This window comes from Antedon bifida, chromosome 10, assembly GCF_963402885.1.
Source record: "Antedon bifida chromosome 10, ecAntBifi1.1, whole genome shotgun sequence".
In the NCBI taxonomy this organism is placed as follows: Eukaryota; Metazoa; Echinodermata; class Crinoidea; order Comatulida; family Antedonidae; genus Antedon; species Antedon bifida.
The window spans coordinates 14118688-14144573 of NC_136235.1; the positions used below are offsets into that span (position 1 = coordinate 14118688).

The window sequence follows — 25886 nt, forward strand, 5'->3', positions numbered from 1 at the left end:
AAAGCTTAGAAAAATACATCCTCGCGTTGTCTTTCATTTTTTGGCAGAATCCATTAATACAGAACGGGAAAGATTCGGTAAATTTATTCACAATCGCCTCTATTTTGTGCTATCATTGAAGCAAAACGAAAAAATCTGCGCGCAATGCATGCCGGTATTTAAAGCTAGCCGTTTAAATTGTTATAATCGACTTCTTTTTCAGATTAATACCCGTATAAAGACAACAAAAATGATCGCAATATCGGCCCGGCCATTTAGGGTTCATTTTTACAAAAAAAATGTAGTCTGTGATCTTAAAATAGACCATGCACAATATGTAGGGAATGCGTCTTTTATCAAAATGTAATCGATGGAACTCTTGTTCGTTAACAATTAAACAACTTTCGCCCAATAATATTATAATAAGGAAAACACATCTTATTTATATCAGGTCAAAGTTTAATATGTTACTCTTCAATCCTCCACTATGCTTTTGAATCACAACACAAAAATATTTCGTCGATTTAAAATTATTTCGGGAACTGAGAGAATATCGCGTCGAATTTCGTCTTACATTGTTTTGTTCTAAAGAGTGTTTTTACTAGCACATTTGGTTTAATTGTGAATGTATGTACTTTAAAAAAATCAAAAATGGGTTTGTTGACCACAAATATACTTTACTATTAACTAGGCCTATATAGAAATATAAAAGCAACGCTAATGGAACGTGTGTCATTTGCATCTTTAACTACAATTTGAATTAGAAATTTCATTTGAATATTAAAATAGAATATTTACTTTTTAAAATATATAATCCTTTTGGTTTATTAAGTCGACTATCGCTACTTTGTCGTGATGATACTCCGGTTTTTCTATCCACTCGATATATATGATAACCTGTCCAATACAGATAGTTTCCATAAATGTCAATTTTATACGGGATATCCGGCACAGTTATAATCGTTCTTCTGTTAGTACCGTCAAGGTTAGCTTCCTCGATTAACCCAGCGCCGTAGTCACACCAATACATCTTTCCATCTTGAGAATAGTGAAAAACAAAATGAGAGAGAGACGTTTACGATTGAATACTGTACTTGAATACGCGTATTAAGTGTCAACAAAATGATAATTTCAAGCACGTGACCTTTTAGTAGACGCGCAAATATGAATTATCATTAGTTCAAATGAAAAAAAGTTCTCAAGAAAATGAATCACAATGTACAACATAAAAAAAATGTTATCACTCATTGAGAAAGAGGAGAGAGTAATCAAATGTAAGCATAGCTTGATTATGGGGACTGAGCAACATACTTTGTGCCTAACGAGTAAAAATGCTCATGTGTTTTTGAGCGTGCGCAGAATTTAAGAAGAATGAACGCGTGGCGCGTCGGTTGAACGCAAAGTCGCTAATGTCAAGAAGTAAAGCAAGACGCCGATTCTACAACATACAGTATATTGAATGGCAAAGTGATAGCCCCAAGTTTATTTTACACGATTTTGTAGTATCATGCACTAGGCCTATTAATACAATGCTAAGCCAGCACATGTCACGGATGCGCACACATTGACTGCATATGAAGCGTGCACAAGGTTAGCTTCTACAATTTCGTCAGTACATGCATCATACTACATCTTTCCTTTCTTGAAAATAGTATTTCAACACAATAAGGATAAAAGTATGAATTCAATTGAAAAAGTTTGATAACTTATATGTTTCATCATATGCGTGCTTATCCTTATTATATTATACGTTTTAACAAGTCAAATTATGTTAAAATGTTAGTACCAATAGCTTTACGTAAAAAGAATATATTTTGCAACATCCGTAGCTCTTATCAACCACCGCCATGCCTAATATAGGTACGTGGCTGACAATAGACATAGGCCACGATACCAGCCACGATACTTAAAACATAATATAATTTAAGGAAGTATATGTAATCGATCGTTGTTTTTTGTCATTAAGCTCTGCGGGCTCAAAAGTTGGTAACATTTTTTTTCTAGGTCTGACTATAGCCTACACAGTCACTCATGTTACATGTATAAATAAGCAACGTGGCTTGAAATGTTGTTTACAATAGTATGCGACTTTATGTACAGGCATCAACAATCAGCATTAGAAATAGTTACTAATAGTAAACATAATATTACATACGGTAGTAATATTATATAACTTATATGCATTTATGGTCATAGGCCTACAGTAACTTACCGGGAACTGCTAAAACAAGTCCGGTTGCGCCTGGTACACTTGTTACTAAGACGGTCCTTTTACTCAAGTCATTTAACTTCGCTCGCTCTATCACATCGTTTAATCTATCAGTCCAGTACAGGTATCTAAGTATAAGTACAATCTATGTTACTACATTAACATTCTGTTACAAGTAGTTCACATCCCTTCCATGGATAAAAAATATATTTAAACTTACAAAATTACTGAAGCAGATTAATAATAATTATTAATGATTTACGAATATGTAAAAAGAAATGTTAATGAATCTTCATTACTTCCTTTATTGAGTGGTATTAATGCATTATTATTATTACGTTTTTTGCTTACTAATCAAAAGGAAGAATCAAAAGAATAGAAATGTGAAGATCATAGTTGATCTCCTTGCAAAGTGAAAAGTGGTTTACTGTGTATAGATGGTGACAACGTTAGATATATCAAACGTAACTAAAAAGAATTGTTTTGTACGTTCCATCCAGATTTATTACTTTAATGCGGTCAGTCTTTCACTAATTTAAATTATGATACAAGTGGTATAATGGTGGGATTCTCAGTACTATAGGCCTAAGTATAATCTGTAATACAGTGTTATATCTGTATCACATGTGACACCTGTATAAACCTACCCTAACTTTAACCATAACATAGTACAGACGCCATGTGAAACATGTGACAATGTATTTACAGAATTGGCCTATTCTGGACAGATTATAAAGAAACTTACAAACTACTAAAGCTGAGACATTTAATGAAATTCAATTCATTGAATGTTTTAAACGTAAAGGCAATCATTCTTCTTTAACATTCTTATTAATTTTTAACGAATTTAAATATGTGGTTTAGATGCATTAATAATATACAGAATACAAGTCAATCCGAGATGTGATCACACATTTCATCTCTTTTGGGTGTGTGAAAAAAAGACTGACGTGCGTTAAGAGAGAGTGACATACCCGTTAGCTGTGTCTATCTCAATTGCATGTGGATAGGGCAATCCCGTGTCAAACAGAATTGTTCTGTTTGTTCGATCCAGATTGATTACTTCAATTCGGCCTTGTTTTTGATCTGTCCAATAAAGCTTCTTTCCAGCTCCATCAACGGCTAAATCACGCACATCTTCATCTGAAATTTACTTTATATGCTAAAGACTAAAACTGTGTTAACACATTTCAAATGATGCTCAACCCTCGACTAGATGTATTATAATTATACTAAACTTTCGCACGAGAAAGTAAACGTTTACTTTACGGAAGACGTCAACATTCTACTCATTTGCATAACAGTGTAGTTCATAATTCAGCGAACAGTTGCGTTTTAACGTACTTGTAAACGTAAATTTGATTTGAACGCAACGCATGTATCGCGCAGGCAACATCGCCGCTCGCATTAAAACAATTGCCTTCGGCCGCCAAGAGCCCTACCTAGCTAGGCATATTAACTTGCATATTATTAGCTGATAAATAGCATATTGCGATGAACAAATCTAATTGTTTGACTTAATTAAAAACATAACTTTAAATTTAACATTTTGTTTTCTGAATTATTCTACAGAAATGTAATGATCTTCCATGTTCCGATACCCTTTGGTTAACGTTTTTCACGTCGCTAATTTTATAAATAATTATATATAAGAAATAAGGTGCTCGACGCAACTAATTATATTTTTTCGTAATGCTTGCTCACGTCGAAAGAAAACAAGTATGTTATATATATATATAATTTAAGGCATATCTTTAAAAAGCAAGGCAGTTTAATAATTGAACCGTACGATCATTTCTTTTATGAAAAGTTGGGACATTTTATGATGGGAACATTGTAGGCCTATAAGTTATGCGTTCGGAGGCCTAAAAAGGTTCAATTTCTTTTATAATTATTGTAGTTCAACATCGCCAAGGCCGGCACTTTTTTAGATTATAAATTTCAAGAATCTCATTTGCAGATTTAGGTACAAACAAGTTTTAGTGGGATTCCTTAGATATTAGTGACATTGCAAGAGATAGCTTGGGTTTTACAAGTTTGATCCTATTGCAGTAAAGTATTAATTATTAATATTAATTTATTTACAAAATAATTAGGCCTAGATACTGTCTTAGGTATTTTTACAGAGCATGATATATTGATTGTTTTACATGTTGTTTTTAATAGTTACTTTTAATGTTCAGTTGAATTTGTTTTTAAAATTATGTTTATGATATTCATATTAATCGTGTGATTTATTTCTGTAGGTTTTATTATTAATTATGTTCGGTGTTTTACTTTCTAGTGTTTATTTATTCAATTATACCCTTTATTATCCCAGGTATTTTAGTTCTTGTATGCAGAGGAAATGACAAAAGAAGATTTTTGTTTGCGAAAACGGAAAATAAAAGATTGGCCTATATAAATTATAAATATGCTGTAAAATGGTTTAACTTCTGCTACGCCTTTGGGCTATCTTTCCTAACCTCACATCTGTTATCAACGCTTACTGAAATCTTCCGATTCAGAAATCCTTAATCCGACTCCGTTATCTACAATTTTTGGAAAAATCGTACGGATTGATAAATTGTTGCTTATAATTATTACATCACCTATGCAAAAAGAGGTAAAACGTAAATTTCTTAACGACATTATTTTACTTTAGTATCCTCAAACGTTTAATTATGATTATTAAACAACAACGTTTAGTTCAACGACGTTTGGTTCAATCTTGAAATAACTCTGAAGAGTTGGTCTATTTGGGCTATGTAAATTAACAAACTAAACTTGCTACCAAATATTTAGACCTATTCTTCACAAATAAATAAACATAAAAAAAAAAATACATTTCTTTTGCATACAATTTGATTTAAAGCAAAGGCTACAAAATAGCATGATGCTTATTTTTCCTAATAAAACAAGGAGGTATATGTAATCGATCGCGTGTGTTTGTTACTTGGCCAAATTGAAAATTGGCCAAGTATGTTGATCTGTTTGGTTTGTGTGTTTGTTTGTTTGTTTGTTTGTTTGTCATCACTCTAGCGCTCACAGTTTTGATTCGAATGACTCCAAATTATTACCATACATGTCACCTGGTGCAAGGACGACACTGCCCAATTTTGGTTAAAATCCGGACCACGGTTCCAATTCTGGATCACTTTTAAAAATTATTTTCAGACCTGCTAGTGTTAAAAGATAGGACAGAATTATCAAAAGCCGGTGAGCAGTCTTAAATTAACAAGTAAACTTAAATTGCATTTTCTCGAGAACTACTTGTCCAAAAAACTTCATTTTTGTACAAGAGGCAAGAGTTATAAAGTTTTAAAACTTAATTAGATTTAATATAGAGGTTTTTTGATGCGAGTAGTTTACAAAACCTATTTCTTTTCAAATTCACCCGTGTGTTTTTCGCGTTGCTGTTCTATTGTTAGCCGACTGAAGCTATTGTTCGTTGAAAGGCTGGTTACATAACCTGTACACCAAACACGTATACACATGATTGTAGTGAAATTAGCCTAAATCACACAGCATAAGACACACACTTTTGGTGAAAATTGGGTCAATGTCAGGAGGCCAATTTTGATTTGGCCAAGTATCGCGCTATGCGCGAAGGCTAGTTTGTCTGTTTGTCTGTCTGTTTGTTTGTTTATTTGTTAGCAGGATTACTCAAAAAGTAATTACAGGATCTTTACCAAAATGAATATACATATAGATATGTGGTCAAGGACCATTCCATTAAATGTTGGGACCATTTGGGACCATAGTTCCAATTCTGAACCACTTTTTAGTATACTTTTCAGACCTGCTAGTGTTAAAAGATAGGACAGAATTTTTCAAAAGCCGGCGAGCAGTCTTAAAGTAATAAGTAAACTGAAATTGCATTTTCTCGAGAACTACTTGTCCAAAAAACTTCATGTTTGTACAAGAGGCAAGAGTTATAATTGGTGATTTGTAATTTTAAAACATAATTTGATTTAATGTGAACATTTTTTGATGCGAGTAGTTTAAAAAACCTATTTCTTTTAAAATTCACTCGTTTGATTTTCGCGTTGCTGTTCTATTGTTAGTCAACTGAAGCTATTGTTAATTGAAAGGCTTGTTACATAACCATTACACCAAACTCGCATACACATGCTTGTAGTGAAATTAGCCTAAATCACAAACAGCATTAAGACACACACAAATAAAGATATTTTTTCCCGGAGAAATCTTATGTAGGCGAATTTTACAGTAGGCGGAGGTATGCACTCTCGGAGTGGCTTTCTAGTTTTACATGATGTTTTTAATAGTTAATTTTACTGTTCAGTTGAATTTATTTGTAAAATTATGTTTATGATATTCATAATAATCGTGTAATTAATTAATTAACCTATGCAAAAAGAGGTAACACGTAAATTTCTTAACGACATTATTTTACTTTAGTATCCTCAAACGTTTATTTATGATTATTAAACAACAACGTTTAGTTCAACAACGTTTGGTTCAACCTTGAAATAACTCTGAAGAGTTGGTCTATTTGGGCTATGTAAATCTAACGAAATTATGTTGCTACCAAATAATTAGGCCTATTCTTAAAAAATAAATAAACATTAACAAAAAAATACATTTCTTTTGCATACAATTTGATTTAAAAGTTAGCGAAACAAATTATTTTTCCTAATAAAACATGTAAAAATGAATAGAATATTACTTGATTCCAAAGACAAAAACACTTGTTTGTTAGTGACAAGTGAAAACCGTTCAATGGTGTCCTTGCTGACATCAGTATTTGGACTACATGATGAAGCTAGTGAAGTTATACACTTGCTACGAAATAATTATGCATATTCTTAACAAATAAATTAACATAACAAAAATACATTTTGATTAAAAGAAAAAAAAAATTAAAAATGAATAGAATATTACTTGATCCTAAAGATACAAACACTTCATGTTGGTTAGTGACAAGTGAAAACCGTTCAATGGTGTTCTTGCTGACATCAGACCAATACAGTGTTAATCTGCTAATGTCAAAATCGATAGCGACAGGTTCAGTTAATACGACATTCTGAAAAACTGATGCTAAAATCAAATTTGCGTTGTCACTGGAACTAATGTTTGTCATATAAATTCCAGGAGGATTCAACTTATTGACCACAAACATAACATCACCTGTATTAAAATATAAAAAAAACAAAACGTTTACTTGAATATAACACCTAAATAAACAATCATAACAACACTAACATTAATTTTTGGGAAAAAAATTCTTTGCTGATTCATAGATAAACACATGAACAAATCAAATACAATACCTATGCACAAAAACAAAGCGATTTTTCAAAGCTCCAGAGGATTAAATTAAGTTTCTAATTGTTTAAATATAATGTATTTTTTTATATTTTATTTAATAGTGTTAATAATAATTTAATTAGTTAAATATAATATGTTTATCATTTTAAAGAAGGCCTCTGAATATTAGCTGGCCTGATATGCTAGAAGGTTTACCCTCCTAAATAAAGTGGAAATAAATAAACAAAAAGACAAAATCAAGGCCGATTTCTAGGAAATTATTAAAAGCATTCACTCCACGTTTACATCAACATGTTTCTTATCGTTGTTCAGTCCCACAGTATCGCAATATTAAAATAACTGTAGTTACGACTTAAGTGTCTTTAACACCTGAAAATCATCAAGTGTTCGTCTCCACGACGCGGCAGCATGGTTTCCTTTAAATCGCTGCACTGTCGCTACCACAGCAGCATCATCTTCGACAGGATTGGATTATAAAAAGTCATTGATTTTGAGTGATTTAATTGGAATTCACTACCTTTGTTAACAATTATTGACTCGATATTGAATATATGATTTATATTTGCCTGGTAGAAATTAACATTTGTAATCATAATGGTTTGTCCATTTTCGAAAACAATATTTCTGTACTATAGATTTTGTCAAACGTGGCACACATTATCAGTCAGTTATCTTGATAACATAGCATACTGTAAGTTGTAATACATACAAAATATTTATATATGACACAGTATACAGTCATTTATCTTGATAACATAATATCAATCATCATGCAACTATTTTACATGAAACATTATAATATATGAATCTCTTGAGCAACGAAATAGCTAAATTGCCTCAACACACTCCACTGGGACATGAATACCACTGATTTCGCATCGTGATATTCTACAAAACACTTGAATTTCATGTTCCCACCTAAATATCTCGGCTATTATAAATCGGTAGTCGATAGTCGATCGATAGTAGCTCAAAATAAACTGTAGACAATACTGAACATTATGATATATGTTTGAAATTGTAAAGTTACAAAAAGTAGGCCTATGTGTCATTTTACGTTTTAAAACTCACCATCCATTGCCCGCTGACAGTGTGAGGTCAATTTTTTACCTATTTTCTAAAGCACCACAGTGTTTTATTTGCAATTTAAGATCACTTGTAGGCCATCAATCATTTTGGATAGTTTCTTAAAAGAAAGCTGAATATTCATAGATTCCTTACATACTTTTCTTATGAGCATTGGCTTAAAATAGACTGTGTCAAAATAGCAAAATCTATTTTGAAAAAATCTAAAAAATCCTCAAAAAGGCGGCAAAATTCAAATAGGGTTTGCCTGTGTTATCAAGCCGGTCTTCACTTGACAGACCGTTGGATTGTAGCTAAGTTTGGGGTTAATTTTTTCATTATATAATTGTAAGTAGCATTTAATTTTTATATCATTCTAATGTTTGATATATAAGGAACAATTGTTAGGTGTTATTTAGTTCTATATGTCGTGTTTTATATTCACAATTGCCAAATTAAAACACCTATGGTTTAATGATAGCGAGCTGGGATCTACCATTTTTCACTCGGGTAATGGTTATGTTTATCTTTCTGTGACCTGTTTTGTTTAATGAATAGATGGTAATTATTACAAAGTCTGGAAATGTTCATACTATACTAGTTCATGTCATTTTAATTTCTTTGGTTAAAAAATGTAATCAATAATCGTGAAAATTAGTTGTAGTCATAATGGTTGACCCCCCCCCCCCCCCCCCTATATAATGGACGATGACAAGACTTGGGTTGCATGAACTTGGTATGAACTTATAAGTAGATAAACAGCTCAATAGGTACATATTAAAAATCACTGTTTGGTTGCAAAATTTGCACCAAGAGATTCATATTGAACGTAATTACTCATGAATACATAAACATCAGTAGAATATTACATAAAATAGTTATGATCATTTTATTTACATAATACAATCATTTATTGTGATATAACATGAGGTGTACATAATAAAAAAATAATAAGAAAAAAAATATACATGAATAGATATACAGCAGTGAGTAAAAATACATGATAAAACAAATGTAGGCCTACTGTATATGACTGTCCAAGATCAAGTGCATAGCCCCTAACATAGGCAATAAAATGAAAAGACTTATACTGTAGTAGTACAGTACTGCATTTTTAGTGGATGTTTAAGAAAGATTAATTAATCTTGTGAACAAATTGTCTCTATAATTAGACTTTTTCTGTTAGAGCAAATAGGAATGTGTATATTGTGAACTATGGCGGCCATTTTTGACGCCATCTTGGATTTCTCGGAGAGCACAAGGAGGATTTTTCAGGACTTTTAGTATGATGTTCCAATAATAGTTCTGAACCTTTACTGAAAAAATCAGCTTGTTACCAAACATTTGCGCCGAAAATTGTGTAAATAAATTCTGATTATTAAAAATGTTTAGTAATGTTAAAAAACTTAATTCCGGAAAACATTTTTTTTTAAATAATAACGAAGTAATTCATATTTAATTCGTAAAATACACAGTAGCCTACTTTGAAGAGCATAAACATCCAAGTTTCTTTCTCTTAATGTAGAGAATCAGTTAGTCGGAGACACCCTTTACATTTACACAGCATTGGTAAATAAATACTATAAATAATATTAATAACATACCTTTACTTAAATGTAGAAAGGTAGAAAGAAAAAAACAGACGAATTTCCAACAGGCCATTTTTAGAAACAATCTAACTTCACAGTCTGTTAATAAACAATGTTCAATTACGTCGTCAAAAACGAATATAAGCTGTATATCACACGGTCGCAATACAATATAATTATATTATACCTAACGCTGTGTATGACGTCATTTGTTTTTCACTTTACGCGTTGCGCGTACGATAGACAGGCTGATCTATATTTAATGGTATCGTGTGAGATATTATGCAGTTTTTATCATCTATATTGTTATTTGGAACCCTTGGTGAGTTTGAATTATAGTCAACATTTAATATGTTGTACAGTCTTTGTGTTGTTGCCCCTTTTGAATTATATAATCGTTTGTTTAAGCAGTTTCATAATTCATAATCATATCTCTACTCTAGGCCTACACTCTAAGCATCGCTCGTTATCATGCCGTTTCATTTGAGTCGGCCCATTATTATTCATAGACCCATTATTTCGGGAAATGGCACTGCTACACAGAAAATTTCTGAATAGGCCTATGTGGATGATTTACTTAGACCATAATGTGACTGATCTCCCGTCATACATTCAGGACTCCACGGACTTTTACCGCAAAATTAACCAAATTCAAAATGTACCTATTAATTCTGTTCTGACTACATTAATTAGATGTTTCATCGCTGTATACTAATATCCCTCACGAAGACTGGAGCCGATGCATGCATTTTAAATTACAAACAAATTCCAGGCAAAACGCCTACTAAAGCTCATTTACGAGAACTGGTCATGTTGATTTTAACCAACAACAGTTTTATTTTTGGCAATGACTTACCTCCAAATTCATGACACAGCGATGAGCACAAAAATGGCGCCATCTTTTGCAAATTTATTTATGTGACAATTTGAGGCCAATTTTCTGTCCCTTCTCCAACCTAATAAACTACTTGTTTAGTTTAGATACATTGACGACATCTTCATGATCTGGACCCATGGTGAAGATAATCTGGATTCATTGCTTCTGAATATTAATTCAGCCCACTCACCTATCAAATTTACAGCTACTAAATCCACTAGTAGCGTTGACTTTTTCGACACTATAGTGACCATAGAAAATGGTACACTCAAAACTGACCTATTCCGTAAACCCACAAACATGTACCTGCTACCTAGCAGTTGTCATCCCCGACACTGTACCAAAAACATACCGTACAGTCAAGCATTACGTATCAGACGTATTCAGATGTTCAGATTTAGATTTTCAGAATCCTACAGAAGAACTTTCTTTCTTTTATTTCAATAAGATACAAGATAACTTTATTGTCAAAATTGTTAACAATTTCGAGATATGTTTTGTACCTTAGTAGAATAAATAATACGATGTGATAACAATAAAAATAAATACAAATGATACAAGTGACTATCTTGAAAAGTTTTTGTTAAATAAATTGCATGCTATGTACATTGGTGAAAATCTGAAACGGTTTGTGGATATTTTTTTCTGTGTCAGTCTAACCCTTCCTGATCTACTTATAATGATGTCTGAATGTAATGGGTGTGATGGGTCTTGCATAATTGTGTCAAATTTTTGAAGTATGAATGTATTAAACATTTCATCTAAAGGTTTCACTTATACACCGATAACTCTGCTGGTCTTATTTACAAATCTCTGAATTTGACTTTTACTGTTTACATTGATATGAGAAAACCAAACAATAATACAATAAGAAATGATTGATTGAACAACAGAGGAATAAAACATATGAATGAGATGAGAACTAACATTAAACTGTTTCATTTTGTATATAAAGTACATTCTCTTATTAGCCTTGGTACGGAGTTCTTTAGTGTTGCTCTCCCAATTTAGTTTATTATCAATTATTAATCCCAAGTACTTATGACTTTCTACTATTTCAACAATTTCATTATCAATTTCAATATTTACATGATTAGTTTTATTTTTCCTTCTAAAATCGACAATAACCTCTTTAGTTTTTTTGGCATTTAGTTCAAGAAAATTTTGTTTACACCAGACTATAAATTGTTCAACATATTCATTAAACAGGGATGTATTATTATTTGAAATTAAACCAACTAGGCAAGTATCATCTGCAAACTTAACATTAAATGATTTACTTGGATCAATATCACTATAAAAATCAGAATATAATGAAAAAAGTAAGGGTGAGAGAACGCATCCCTGTGGTGCACCTGTATTACAAGTTAACTGCTTAGATACGCTACCCCTAAACTTAACAATCTGTGTTCTTTCATTTAAGAAATCAGAAATCCAGAGATTTAATCGTGGATTTATTCCTAACTTTAATAATTTATCTGTAAGTAAATGAGGCTGAATTGTATTGAACGCTGCAGAAAAATCTAAAAATAATATTCTAGCATAGTTATTTGGATATTCAAGATGACCATACACCTTTTGCGTGAGCGTCATAACTGCGTCAACTACGCCCCTTTTTTCCCTATAAGCAAATTGGTTGCTATCAATTATACCCTTTGTCTCATTATTTAATATATTTTTTATAATTTTCTCAAAACATTTCATGGGGATGGCTGTTAATGCCACTGGCCTATAGTCATTGCAAACAGTACATTTATCATTTTTTGGAATCGGTGTGATAATAGCAGACTTCCAAAGTTTTGGTACACGACATACATCAACCGACCACTGAAATAGGTAATGAAAAATATACTTTAATTGAAAATAACAGGTCTTCAGAACTTTCCCTGAGATTTGATCTGGCCCTGTGGCTTTCTTTGACTTGACTTTTTTTAGGGTTTGTTCCACATCAGTTATATTAATTAGGATATTGTTATTTTCTTCTTCTGATTGAGCCCATAATATTTTCATTTTGTTTTTCCCGTAAATCCGAAAGGTCACTTTTTTCAAACCTGACATAAAAAGTATTTAAGTTATCCGCTGTGATGTCAGTATCCTTACTCTTATTTAATGCAACTTTGTAATTACCCGTAACTTTATTCATACTTTTCCAAACGTTCTTGATATCACCTGACTTAAATGTGTCCTCAATGTGTTTGGCATAGTTCTGCTTATCTCTTTTAATTACTCGTCACACTTCTCTTTGTCTAATTTTACTGGCCTCGAAATCTCCTTGTTTAAATGTTTCATATTTTTCTTTCATTAGTAATCTTAATTCCTTTGAAACCCATGGTTTATTATTTGCATAGAATTTTACGAATTTGATTGGTACAATGGAGTCCTCACAAAACTTAATATATGCTGAGCATCTTTCTACCGTGTCGTCAAGTGAATCGCTCTTAAACGTATCCCAATCTGTTCTATCAAAACAATCCTTTAGATCATTTATAGCAACTTCTGACCATATCTTGACCGGTTTTTTAATGATGTTAAATTTTCTTAATTTCTGCTTATACTTTGGCAATAATTGAATAAGATTGTGATCCGATTTCCCAATTCCATATTTTGCTTTTGCCAGGTACGCATTCGGTATATTTCCATAACATTCATCCAATATGCTGTCTTTCCTTGTCGGTACTTTCACATATTGATGCCAATGAGGTAGTGCTCTTTTAAGCATACAATGATTGAAGTCGCCTAACACCAGCTTTAACGCATCTGGTGACTCGCTCTCTAATAATCTCATTTCCTGTGCGATGTTATTCCCTGCTTCTATACGACTTCCTTCTTGTTGAACATATGCAACTGACACAAAGATCTGTGGTATTTCTCTCGGCAAGTAAAAAGGGCGTAGTGCAATCACAATGAATTCAACATCTTGACAGCAATGTTTTTTTACTACCTTGATGTTGTTACACCATCGTGTGTTAATGTATGCGCAGACACCACCGCCTGATCCCTTCTTTCCTGTAACATGCAGATCTCTATCTCCCCGCATGCATGAGAACCCATCAATACTGACATCTGCAGTGGTATGTTGGTCTTTAAACCACGTTTCGGTGAAACACAGTAAGCTAGATTCTCGGAAGTCTTGTATTGCCATACACGCTTCCAGTTGATCAAGCTTATTACACAGGGATTGAGCATTTCCAAAAATAACAGTTGGTAGAGGAAGACGATCCCTCCTCTGCGTCCCCTTTTACGCAGCTTTGGATTGTAATTGAGATTTAGGTTGCTAGGCCCATCTATTATTTTCGGACATACAGGTTTTTCTTTTTTCATAAGCTTTACATAAGTAGGTTGCAAAAGACTTCATTGTTTATAAACATATTTTTTAACATGTATACATTTAAATCAGACATACATTTTTTCCTGATGTTTTTATAAAAAGGGCAGTAAAGAAAATGTTGTTCATCTTCTAAACTTAATTGATCACAAAACATACATTATTCTAGACTTTCGGTTAATTTTTAAATGTCGATTATGACAAGATAATCTAAAGCGTGATATTAGTGTTCTATACTTAAAACTTAAATCATAAACATAAGGTTCGTAAAAATTGTCGAACTTAATATTTTTATAAAAATTGAGACGTGTATATTACTAATTTTTTCATTTGATTTCTGCAATGCAACATACCTAATTCTTTGTGAGATAATAGGTAAAATGTTTTCATTGATTAAACTATTCTACATATAACCACAACCGAAATTATCCAGAACGCCCAACAGTTTTTTCCATTTTTCGCCCACGATCTTTGAGTTTGGTAGCATATATTTGGTAATCTATTATTTTCCGTTTTATTAATTTTTATCCAATACTTGATCATTCTCAATATTTGATAGTAATTAATTGGAATTCTACCTAGTTCATTCATTACGCGCACCTTCGCTTGGGCACTGTGTAAATTAGCCTATATATAAATCATACTGTCAAATTATAGGAACAGTGCTCATATTCGGATCTTATAATCGCGTCGAGCATAGCTCATCGGCGAAAGTTTTAGTATTTTTAGTTGTATGAAAAAATGTCTCTGACGGGATTCGAACCGAATCGCTTACAGGGCGAGTATCATACCACTAGACCAAGAGCCATATATGGTATTATCGCAAATTTTCACCCACCAGATACATTCTCTCATACAACAAACGCCCTCACAATCAGTGGAGGCTTAACTAGTCAGAATAAATTCTAACTTTAATACGCAACGGTTTTTAAATAATATTGTGTATAATGTAAATCAATTGTGTTGCGTAGCACTGTGTAAATTATATATAAATCATACTGTCAAATTATAGAAATAGTGCTCATATTCGGAACATGATCTTATATATATAGACCATGCATATTAATTTTCAGAGAAATCGATATATCGGTGACGTCATAAAAGATTATTATAATCTTTCTTTAACGGAAATATTTTAAATAACACGCCCTCTGTCGTTTTTGCCAAGAATTAATTATTGTTATGGCGTTCACTCGACTCGGATGATATGACAGACACAGTTTTTGTAGAATAAAATATGTACGTGCATGTTGTGTGTGTGTGTGTACAATAGGAAAAAAAACTATGCGTGACTTAATTTTTAGGTTAAAAATAACGCTAGTATTAAAATGAATCTCATTCACTTTGGCCTGACAATATAGTACGTTATGCACATAGACACAACAAAATTGTACTTGATAACACACACAAGTAAACTTTAATAGTATTTTATTTCCTTAAAAAATACAGAATTAATAACTTAATAAACTTATACTGGATAAGTTTAGAGCTTAGAGTTTTGATAATGCATGATCATACTTTATTAAGCGGGTCGCATAGAGGCAGGCTGATCAATATTTAATGGTATCGTGTGAGATATTTATGCAGTTTTTATCATCGATATTGTTATTTGGAACCCTTAGGGTGAGTTTGAATTATAGTCAACAATTAATATGTTGTGCCGGGAGTGTCTGCGTGTTGTTGTCCCGTTTGAATTATATATAATAATATTGTTTCATATCTCTAGGCATCGCTCGTTATCATGCCGTTTGATTTGAGTCGGCGTACGTGGTCTACTTCTTTCTACTATTTTAGAGGGGGTAGTTCCAATATTTTTTATATGGAGTGCCATGACTATCGTACATTATCCAATGATATAATTATATATAATAGCGGCTTATTACATCTCTCTGACATTATCTGATACATAATCCCGACTATAGAGGGGGTAGTTTTATTATTGTTTATCATCAGAGATTATGTATTACCCCTTTCACACCAAAACTCCGGAGTAATCTCCGAAAACACTCCGGGGATTATGACCGTTCAGAAATTACCTTACTTAAAGATATGTTGTCCCTCTACCTTTTTGTTTTTTCGTTGAATATGCCATTTTAATGTCACATAATAGTTATTCACTTTGACCAAAAACTGGATCGAAAAAGATATATATATTTTCCTGAAAAAAAATGTAATTTAAAATTAACCGTTTCTTTTGTCTTTTCATAAGTGAAATAATTATTTTTGTTGATTTTTAACTTTAATAAAACTGCAAAATGGCCTTTTCAAAGTATTATTTTATTAGTCTTTATTTTTCAGGTTTTTGGGGGACAATAGGGCCTATATCTAGTAACAATATCCTTTTTGGACCGATTGTCCCATAAGGCTACAAGATGTTCTCTTCAACCAGTTCTTTTTCTAACTTTAGTAGCCTCATTCCATGATCTCCAGCATGATCTTTTTCTTTCTCCACCGTGCGCCTCCAACTTGTTTTGTTACTCGAGAAATAACATTTTCTCCGGATAATTGGTCAGCATGAGATGGTATTTCAAATCCACGCGTCGTCAAATAACACGCCCTCAGTGTCGCTATCTGCAATTTGCCATGTTATAGTTATGGTGTTTGCTTACATAAACATCTACAGCTTCATGTTTTTATAGCCATGTCAGTTTTGTTGTTAAAGACTAAAATATGTACGCGCATGTATGTGTATTATGTATGTACATAATAGGAAAATACGCCTACAATGTTTTTTCGACAACTTTACTTGAGCGTTAAATTACGTTTACATTGTAACTAAGATACCGTTGAAATAAATAATTTAAGCTACCTAGATACAGTGCGTAATCAATAATCATCTCCTTCAATTCACTACACCATTTAACAATTAGCAATAATAGAATATTTATTTAAACACGGTAACTTTGTATGTTTTCGTGAACTCAAATTCGATGATTTAGAAGATGACATAGGCCGTAGCACGTTAGGTCACGGAACAAGCGACCGCCCTCAATATGTTTCTAATATGAGAACTTTTACTGTAGTGACGTTACTAAAATATAGGCTGTGCACTTTATTATTAATAGGCCTGTAGTTAATTTAATCACATAGCCCATATATGTTGTTGACGTTACTCAATAACCGGCAAGTTGCACTATTACAGGCTTAGTTTAGCCTTCGGCCAACTCAGAAAGCACCGAGTTTGACCTGTACTCGATCAAAGTTATGCTTTATCTACTATAGGTAAGGCTAAAGTATTCACTCAATTCAACCATACGCTGGATTGTGCAAATTCTTACCGAACATGATAACACATAACGTGAAATGAAATTTAAGCCATTTGCATGTTATATATTGTAATTATATCAGAGCAAGACTGACAACATATCGAACGACGTATGCCTCTCATGATTAAGAAGAATAAATTGAACATCATTGACGTTGATAAGCGCCCTTCGCTAATAATTGATCTTTTTGCACCTGACCCCTGACCAACGTACGCGATAACTAGCAATGGTGTTTGTACGTCAACGATACAGTCTGATCCAGATACATATTACAGTTTGATACGCGCATGCGCAACAAGTGACTTTAACTATGTAAGAATGTGTGATTATCTTGATTTTTAGAATAAAAGTGCTTTGGTCTGCTACACTGACAACCATATTTCATTCGAATAATAAACAATATTAAGCAAATTATAATTTAGTAAAAACAATTACGCAATTACAATTTTAAATACATTTTTTAGGATTTAAAATATGAATTATTAAATTTCATTGCACGTAAGATAAATAACAATAGCTATAGTGTAATTACAATAATAATAAATATTAAGTATATACAAAATCTAACTACAAATATAAATATTCTTAATTGATATAATTCTTATTATTTTTACGTAGCGCCACGAGTGGCCCGGCAATTTGATTTTTCAAAACAGGATTTTGTATATGTATGAAACTTCATGCGTGACAAAAAACAAATTTTATTATTATTAGTCCGAATCACCATTAATAGTATTACACTAGGTAAAAACATTCAAAATATTTAAGAACAATACAAAATTAGCAATGCAAATACCAAACATATTACAATTAAAACAATTAAATATAGATTGTAAATTTCAAAGTTCCATTTTCGATTGAATTTAAAAACCACAACAGGACGGAAATCTGACTTAAAATCGGGCCGCTGAACTGTCATGATTTAGCAGCAGTCTTTCTTCATTTTCAAAACTCCATTATACTTCAAGCCACTGTCATCATCTGTTGAAAAGATAGAAATGTGTTAAATAAGCACAGTAGCATAAAACCTAATCATCATTATCACAAGTATATTACAGTTGATTAGTTTATTTCGTATGACGTAGAACTGGTTATTTTTAACATTTTTAAAAGATTGTCGCACTTAAAAACAATACACTGTAGTGTAACTATTTCAGTTTTTAAAACACTGAAGCAAAGACAGGTAGCTCAAGTTTGACCAATCACAAGCGACAGTTCAGATTAGGCGTCGCTTGTTATTGGTCAAATTACTCGCATTGGACGTACATAACCGTGAGACCTAAATAATGATATAAACTCACACAGCCAGTTGTCTTCACTAGTTCCAGCCGTCTTGAAGTCCGGCAAACTTTTTGTCAAAGAGTCCCAGGCGTCTTTACTGATAAACACCCACGTTGCACCATGATCTTTACTGCGCATGTAACTGCGCATGTCCATGTGAATGCCATAGATAAGTCCTGTGAGTTGGTCAGATCCAATGACATTGTGTAGGTTCATTGGTAGAGCTATTGAAACATATTTAATTTTTTATACATATTGTAATGGTAATAGTACTGGGATAGATTTTTCATCTTGAAAAAAGAAAATATTAATAAAATAATGCAATGTTTCGTTTATGTGCCTTTTTTTTTAATTGGAAAATATGTGTGGCCGCTAGGCATTCAAGGCAGGATGTATTGACAAAAGAAATCTAGGCCTAGGCCTAACAATTCATTGCTAGTTCTCTGCAAATCCGGGATCTCCGGGAGAAAATGTCAGTGTTAGGCCTATTACTTTTCGATTTATCAAGTTAGAAATTCCTCTTGCATATCGATGTGTATGATGACCCGTGCCAATTAGGCTCTAAATATGGAAGTTCGTGTGTTTGATATATCAGCCAGCCTCAGGTCAGTGATATTCTTTGAGGGACATTATGAAAACAATCCTCATTGTTTTACCTTTCCAGCGTCCATCTGGTGGATTATCTTGTACATAGCAGGACGGAACAACCTTGTCTAATAGACGTCCAACTGAAGGGTTACAAGCAAAAATGACGTCGTTATCCGGATCATCCAACTTCTTAGTTATGACAAAACCCTGGTCATAATAATCTGTCAAAATAATTAAAAAAAAACATCGATAAATTAAAAGCAAACGCAATCCACAAGGCCTTATTCATCGATTAATTACATTGTGTGGAAAATATCTTGTTGATGTCGTGTTGATGCTTCGACAAATTGCTAAAAGTCACATGGATAGCTAGAAACCAAACCATGTTAGGATGATAAAATAGGAAGAGGAGTGCCCGGAGAGTGTTTACCAACATTATATTATATATACTATATAGTCAGAATTTTAGGAATTATTGTCTCTTTTTTATATAGGTTACGCATCAGTGTTGACACAGTAATTTGATTCATAAGCCAAATAAAAATGTGATATATTAGCTATACCGTCAGGACTCTTTATTCCAAACTTACCTGGAACTGGGCATTTACTAGGATCACTGACACACACAGTATGTTTTCCGTTTTCACACTTATGAGCACCAGCCACGCAAGCATCGCACGTCTGGCTAGATCCCCCATCATAATGGCAGACGTCTGTCTGAGATTCGGTCCATTTGCTGTACCTCATCACAGCTTCTTTTGCATATCTTAGTACTGGTTCTGGTGTACCCTCATCTGAAGAAAAAAGTGTATTATAATGGAAATCCGAATTTATTTTGCTGAAACCCATTTTCTAATAGACAATATTTGTGTGCTACTTTATTACAAAATTGCAGTTGTAACTGTTCTAAAGGTTTATTGTGGCGATCAAGTCTATGATAGTATGTAGTCATTATCGAAAAACCAAGTGCCCAATCACAACGCAACCATTTGTCCTTAGGTCAAAGATTAAAACATTATTGCATTTATCCGATATTGGTCAGATTTACGCATTACACACGCGTCCGTGTTACGTTGCGTGCTAATGCCAAAATTTATCCGATTTGAATGAGATAATTATCGGTTAATTTTTCTGGAGCGGAATCAGTTAAACCCCTTTTCCACATCGGTTAATTATCGGTTAAGTTAGTTTTATCGGTTAATTGACTGCAGAAACACAGTCTTTTTGCAGTATGTTAAGAACCATGGATTTAGCGTACCGTATTCAAAATCTAACATATGATACTCGCAGATAGCTGGCAGGATAGCGGTGCAGTCCATAATGTCCCAGTCACCAAGATCAGTACTGACATCCCTGGTATCGTATACGTCTACAAAAGCCGCAGCTCCGCAGTCTTCGGTCACACTTGTTCCGGGTCTGTTTGGTAGCCATTTTGTAAAAGACGCCGATGACCCGTCTGTCCACTTGAAAGTATCAGTACCCTAGAACATATATATTGTTATAATTGAAGAGTCATAAGGGGTATAATAAACGGCATGTCATGTTTACTGGGCATGGTCAGTTCATTACGGTGATTACTATATAGTGACGTGAGATCTCTGAGTCATGCTCACCCCAACGTCTTTTAGCCCAATCCAGTATTTGTATGGAGAGAGTACTGGAACGAGGCCGCGAAGAAATTGCTGTTCAAACGTATCTTCAATCATGACTAATTGCGCATTGTCTGCTTCACAGGCCGCCTTTGCTGCATCCCAAGTTTCTAGCGTGCCGTTGAACACTTTGTAACACGTTTCTTCGTAAGGTGTGTAACCAGATCGACATAAATCTACAAGTACAGTGTAAGAGTTATAGAGTAATTACAATCAGACGATTCATGTTTGTAAGAATCATCAGGGAAGAGTTAAATTAACTTTTCCCTGGAATCATAGACACACTGTTTATTACAACGTAATATATCGATCACATATAAACTTGTATCAACGAAAGTTGTTTTGGTCGAGGAAGTCATCGTTATGATACACATGTGTTCCTGTATCTACAACTTCTCTATGTTACTGGACAAATTGTTGATACTTTACCGATATTACAATCATAATAAACATAATTCATATTTGATAAGGATGTTTAATGTTATGAAAGAAACATTGTCAATGTTTTGGTCGCCTTATTAAACACACTATCGTACACTTACCACCACCAACATCTGGTCTGTCCGAATACTTAAATTGAAAATATTTTGTGGAACCAAGAACTTTAGCGCTATTAGCAGTCGAGAACCACAACAAATCAGCCACGCCAAAAAAGCGATGATTGCCCGGAGCAGTTTTACCGTTTTTGTCGATTCCTAGGCGTACACGGAAAGTTGGTTTGGCAGCAATCTGAATAGTTCCAAGCTGTGAAATACATACAAAATGTTACTAATTGTTGTCCTTTACGCCTGTATTTGATATCATTTAGAAAACCCTATCCCTGGAAGTCATTAAAACAGAGAAAGTTAAACACACCACCCAGCGAAATAAAGGCTGTAATAACTGTAAACCTTTAAATAATAACAAATCTGAAGAGTGAACAAATCGCACACAGCCAATATCGAATTAGTTATCCTGATGCAGACAGACGTTACACTTCATTATAGGTGTATGAATGTATTCTGAACATGTTGCTGAAGGTACTACACTCACACTGGCCATCCACCCGTTTCCTAATCTTTCAAAATGTATCAGCGCTGTAGGTAAACACCTAACATACTTAAAAGTACTCTTCCAAACCTTAACCAAGCTGACCGTGGGCCCTTCACATAATTGAATCTGGTTAATTGTAGAATAACTTACATTAAATCGAACAGGTGATGGTCCAGGCATGCTTGGGTTTACCACTGGTGGCTGGAACAGCTCAGTGTATTCTGATTCAAGGCTAAGATATCGCACATTTTTCGATGTCATTATTGTGAAAGTTACATCTACTGCTTTTCCGGTTGAATCGTCATCGTGCCAAATACTAATCATTAGTGTTACATCATCACTGAAAATAACAAACAAATACTCTTATCGAAATTGAATTAGAGTGGTACCACAATCACTATATCCCAATACTTATAGGACGTCAAGAGTGATTATGTGAAAATATTGTCGCGACCCAAATGTCAAATGCCGCAAACAAAATGTCAAACGCTTATGTACAAATTGGTTACATTTAAAAATCGCCAAACATGAACAATGATTGCCAACGATCAAATACGACGAATGCAGTTGTTTGCCAATTAAATAATGCACATCACAAGTTCTGATAGTGTTCGCTAGTGTCAACTTGAACCATTCTAATTTATCTTATTTCATTCATACAATTCTACAATAATAAGAACAATTAGGCCTACTCTTACAGTAGGCCTACATTGCTTGTATCCGATACTAAACTTACCCTTTATAAAAGGAATTAGTTTCGTATGTTATCTTGAACGACATCTTAGGCTTTGGGACTTCATTAACCAGCGTATAAACTGGTACTTCTCCAACCCAGATGTGAGCCCCGTCGTCAATCTGCATTCCAAGTCCTAACCAGTGCTCTGATCCATTGACCACCGCGTCTGTATCGTCTAAGACAATTTCAACTTCTAACGCCAAGATGTTATTGAAAGTATCTGGGTCGTTCACTTCAATAAATCCGTTGAACTGTGTCACCGACCAGTCTTTAAGGATGCCGAAATCATCATCGTTAGCAATGTACTGCGTCTGAGGAGCGTAGTAGCAGAACTCTGTCGAATATGTACAGGATAAGGACTCACTGACATACGAAACGGACACTTTGTTGATACTCCACTGCTCGCTTGTCTTGTTAGTCGTGAAGTTGTATGGTAGTATGACTTCAATTGTAGGATCAGCGGTACCTTTTGGAAACTCAACAATAAGGTTCATATGCACCTTTTGACCAACGTTAACATAAACATTGCCATCTGCAGATTGCTCGGTGATGTTCATCACGAAATGCGGTAGTTTAGGCCTACTGAAAACTGCGTTTGACACTCCTTCTGCGGTGACTAAGCCATTGAATATGTCAGTTATTTCAACAGTTATAGTTACACGTAAAATAGCTCCAGGTTTTACATCGGCTACATAGAAATTGATGTAACAACAATAAATAAATATTATTATTGTATATCTAAAATAATGCAAATTAGGAAGACATTAAAACTATAATGTTCACTTCAAAGACGTATTGGTGTTATATTTCTTGTCAAATACATGCCTTAAACTAGGACTAGCACTTGGTGACGTAATTACGATTTTGTACAACAAAGCAATGTACTGTATAGGGTTACCGGAGGGATCTATAAGAACTGTTATAATGTGATATGGTTGGTTGAGGTCTGTACGTTAATTCATAAAAAAAATACTTTTACAAAAGATTATCAATTTGATAATAAATCTGATCTTATACGCTGACGTCATCAGTTTGATAGGAACAAGGATGTGGTAACTCTCATTTGGGTTCAACAGCCTACAGTGTAAATTATTATTTTGGCTAAAAAAAACAAACAAAGGATTCAGTTAAAATACCATTAACAGTAGAGTTGATGGTCCCTTCAAATTGAATGTCAGATGAAAATATACTGTTATTACTAAAAGACAAAGTAATTTCTGATGCGGAGACCAGGGTGACATTGAAGTCGCTCTGAAAAATACAATGAATCCGTAACAACATCTGATAGCAAATCTGACTTAAAAACAAAACACAGTAGATCGGTCAAATCGAGAAGTAACTCAGGTAAAAATCTTAAGCTGTAATGTAAATAGAATATCTGAGATTAAAGTTGGCAAAGTCGGGTCTTCTCCTTCTATTTCTTTCGCACGCCCAACCGACAATTATATTATAGATAAAAGACCTATACCTATGGTTTGACATATCATTAGATTAAGTTATATTCAACTATTTCACTGCTAAAATCACACGTCACACTTATTTTGTTATAACAACAACAACTAACCAATATCGTATTTAGGAAAATATAAAACAGAACCATACCGGCATGGTTGTTGAATCGGTGTTTCCGTTTCCTGTTAAAGTCCATATAAAAGGATCTGCAGACAGGTCGAACTGAAAAAGATGTTTACTATAATTACCACCCGATTATCGGTGCTGTATCTATATTATTTGCACAGTATCATAGGAATAGTTGGTAATACAACATCACATGTGTTTCACATGTTTCTCCTATAGTATTACAACCAAATATTCCTTCGACACTGGGAAAATATCTAGTAATACGTGAAGATACAGCACGGTGAATCGGGTAATAATTACACCCAACCGGTATTTAGTACTATATTCATTATGTTCCGCGTGTGTTATTTTTTTCTATTTCTATCTCAGTAGGCTTACGGTGGATTTATCGTCTGGCCAACATTTTTTTTAGTTCTTTGCCGTTAGGCCTATATTTAAACATTTTTCTTGTAAATAGTTTGTGTTTATGAGAACTCCGAACCTGTCAGTGTCACTGATAAAATATGATATAGAAATGTATTTTTAACAATTAAATCTCAAAGTTTTAGTTAACGTGTAAAATTCAATCCATACAAAATGCATATAAAATCCGGATCACGCGCGGAATTACCGTCTCGTTACTACACGTACACATGTGACTTACGCGAATTTTACCAATTATGCGACTACGGAGTTTTTGCATTCTACTTATTCCATAACTCATTACCTAATGCATTCTCAACTGAGAATCATCGACGCACAGGTCAACAACTGTGCAAGTATTAAAAGAACACCACCAAAAATACAACGAAGTGGAAAACATTACGGCCAAATAATCACCCTATAGCCGCCGACTTAAATTGAGAATAACCAAAAATAGCCTAATTTTTCGTTATGGGATAGAGGAGAAGAAAGATTATATTATAGAAATTATATATTTAAATTAATGGCATGGTCAGAAACACTGTATATATAAAATATGTGTTCCTTTTTAGTTAGTTACCTCCATATTCTCAGCTGTAAGGGTGACATTAAAGACTGTTCCTAATGTCAATCCAGTAGTGTTCACCAAGAAGTCTGTCTTCACTTCATCTCCAATTCCGTAGTAGGTTGTCGAATCTTCTACGGTTGCGCCCGCATCCATGATGATGATGGGCGCTGAAAGTATACGTTGCCGGTATCAATAAACAATTAGATAAGAACAATTATTATACAAATAATTAATGTTTATTCGTTGAAAAATTGACTGCACTATTTAACGAGGCATAATAATGAAATTGCAAGAATACAATCAGGTGTGTTATAAATTTATCTATACGATGGTCTGCTAGTATTAGATTATTTAATTATTTAAAGCTTAGAAAAATACATCCTCGCGTTGTCTTTCATTTTTTGGCAGAATCCATTAATACAGAACGGGAAAGATTCGGTAAATTTATTCACAATCGCCTCTATTTTG

The 25886-nt window shown here is 33.5% G+C and overlaps 1 protein-coding gene across 1 annotated transcript; it reads right to left on the reverse strand.

The window, feature by feature from the left end:
* Positions 1–18495: 18495 nt before the first annotated feature.
* Positions 18496–25571, reverse strand: LOC144854510 (uncharacterized). The gene is made up of 11 exons (XM_078712462.1): positions 25431–25571; positions 24004–24118; positions 22868–23555; positions 22282–22471; positions 21642–21843; positions 21064–21275; positions 20709–20931; positions 20041–20244; positions 19519–19671; positions 18883–19086; positions 18496–18562 (listed from the first exon to the last, which is right to left on the reverse strand). Exons 1-11 carry the CDS (start codon positions 25569–25571, stop codon positions 18504–18506), a joined length of 2391 nt encoding a protein of 796 aa, XP_078568588.1. The 3' UTR covers positions 18496–18503.
* Between the last annotated feature and the right edge of the window lie 315 nt (positions 25572–25886).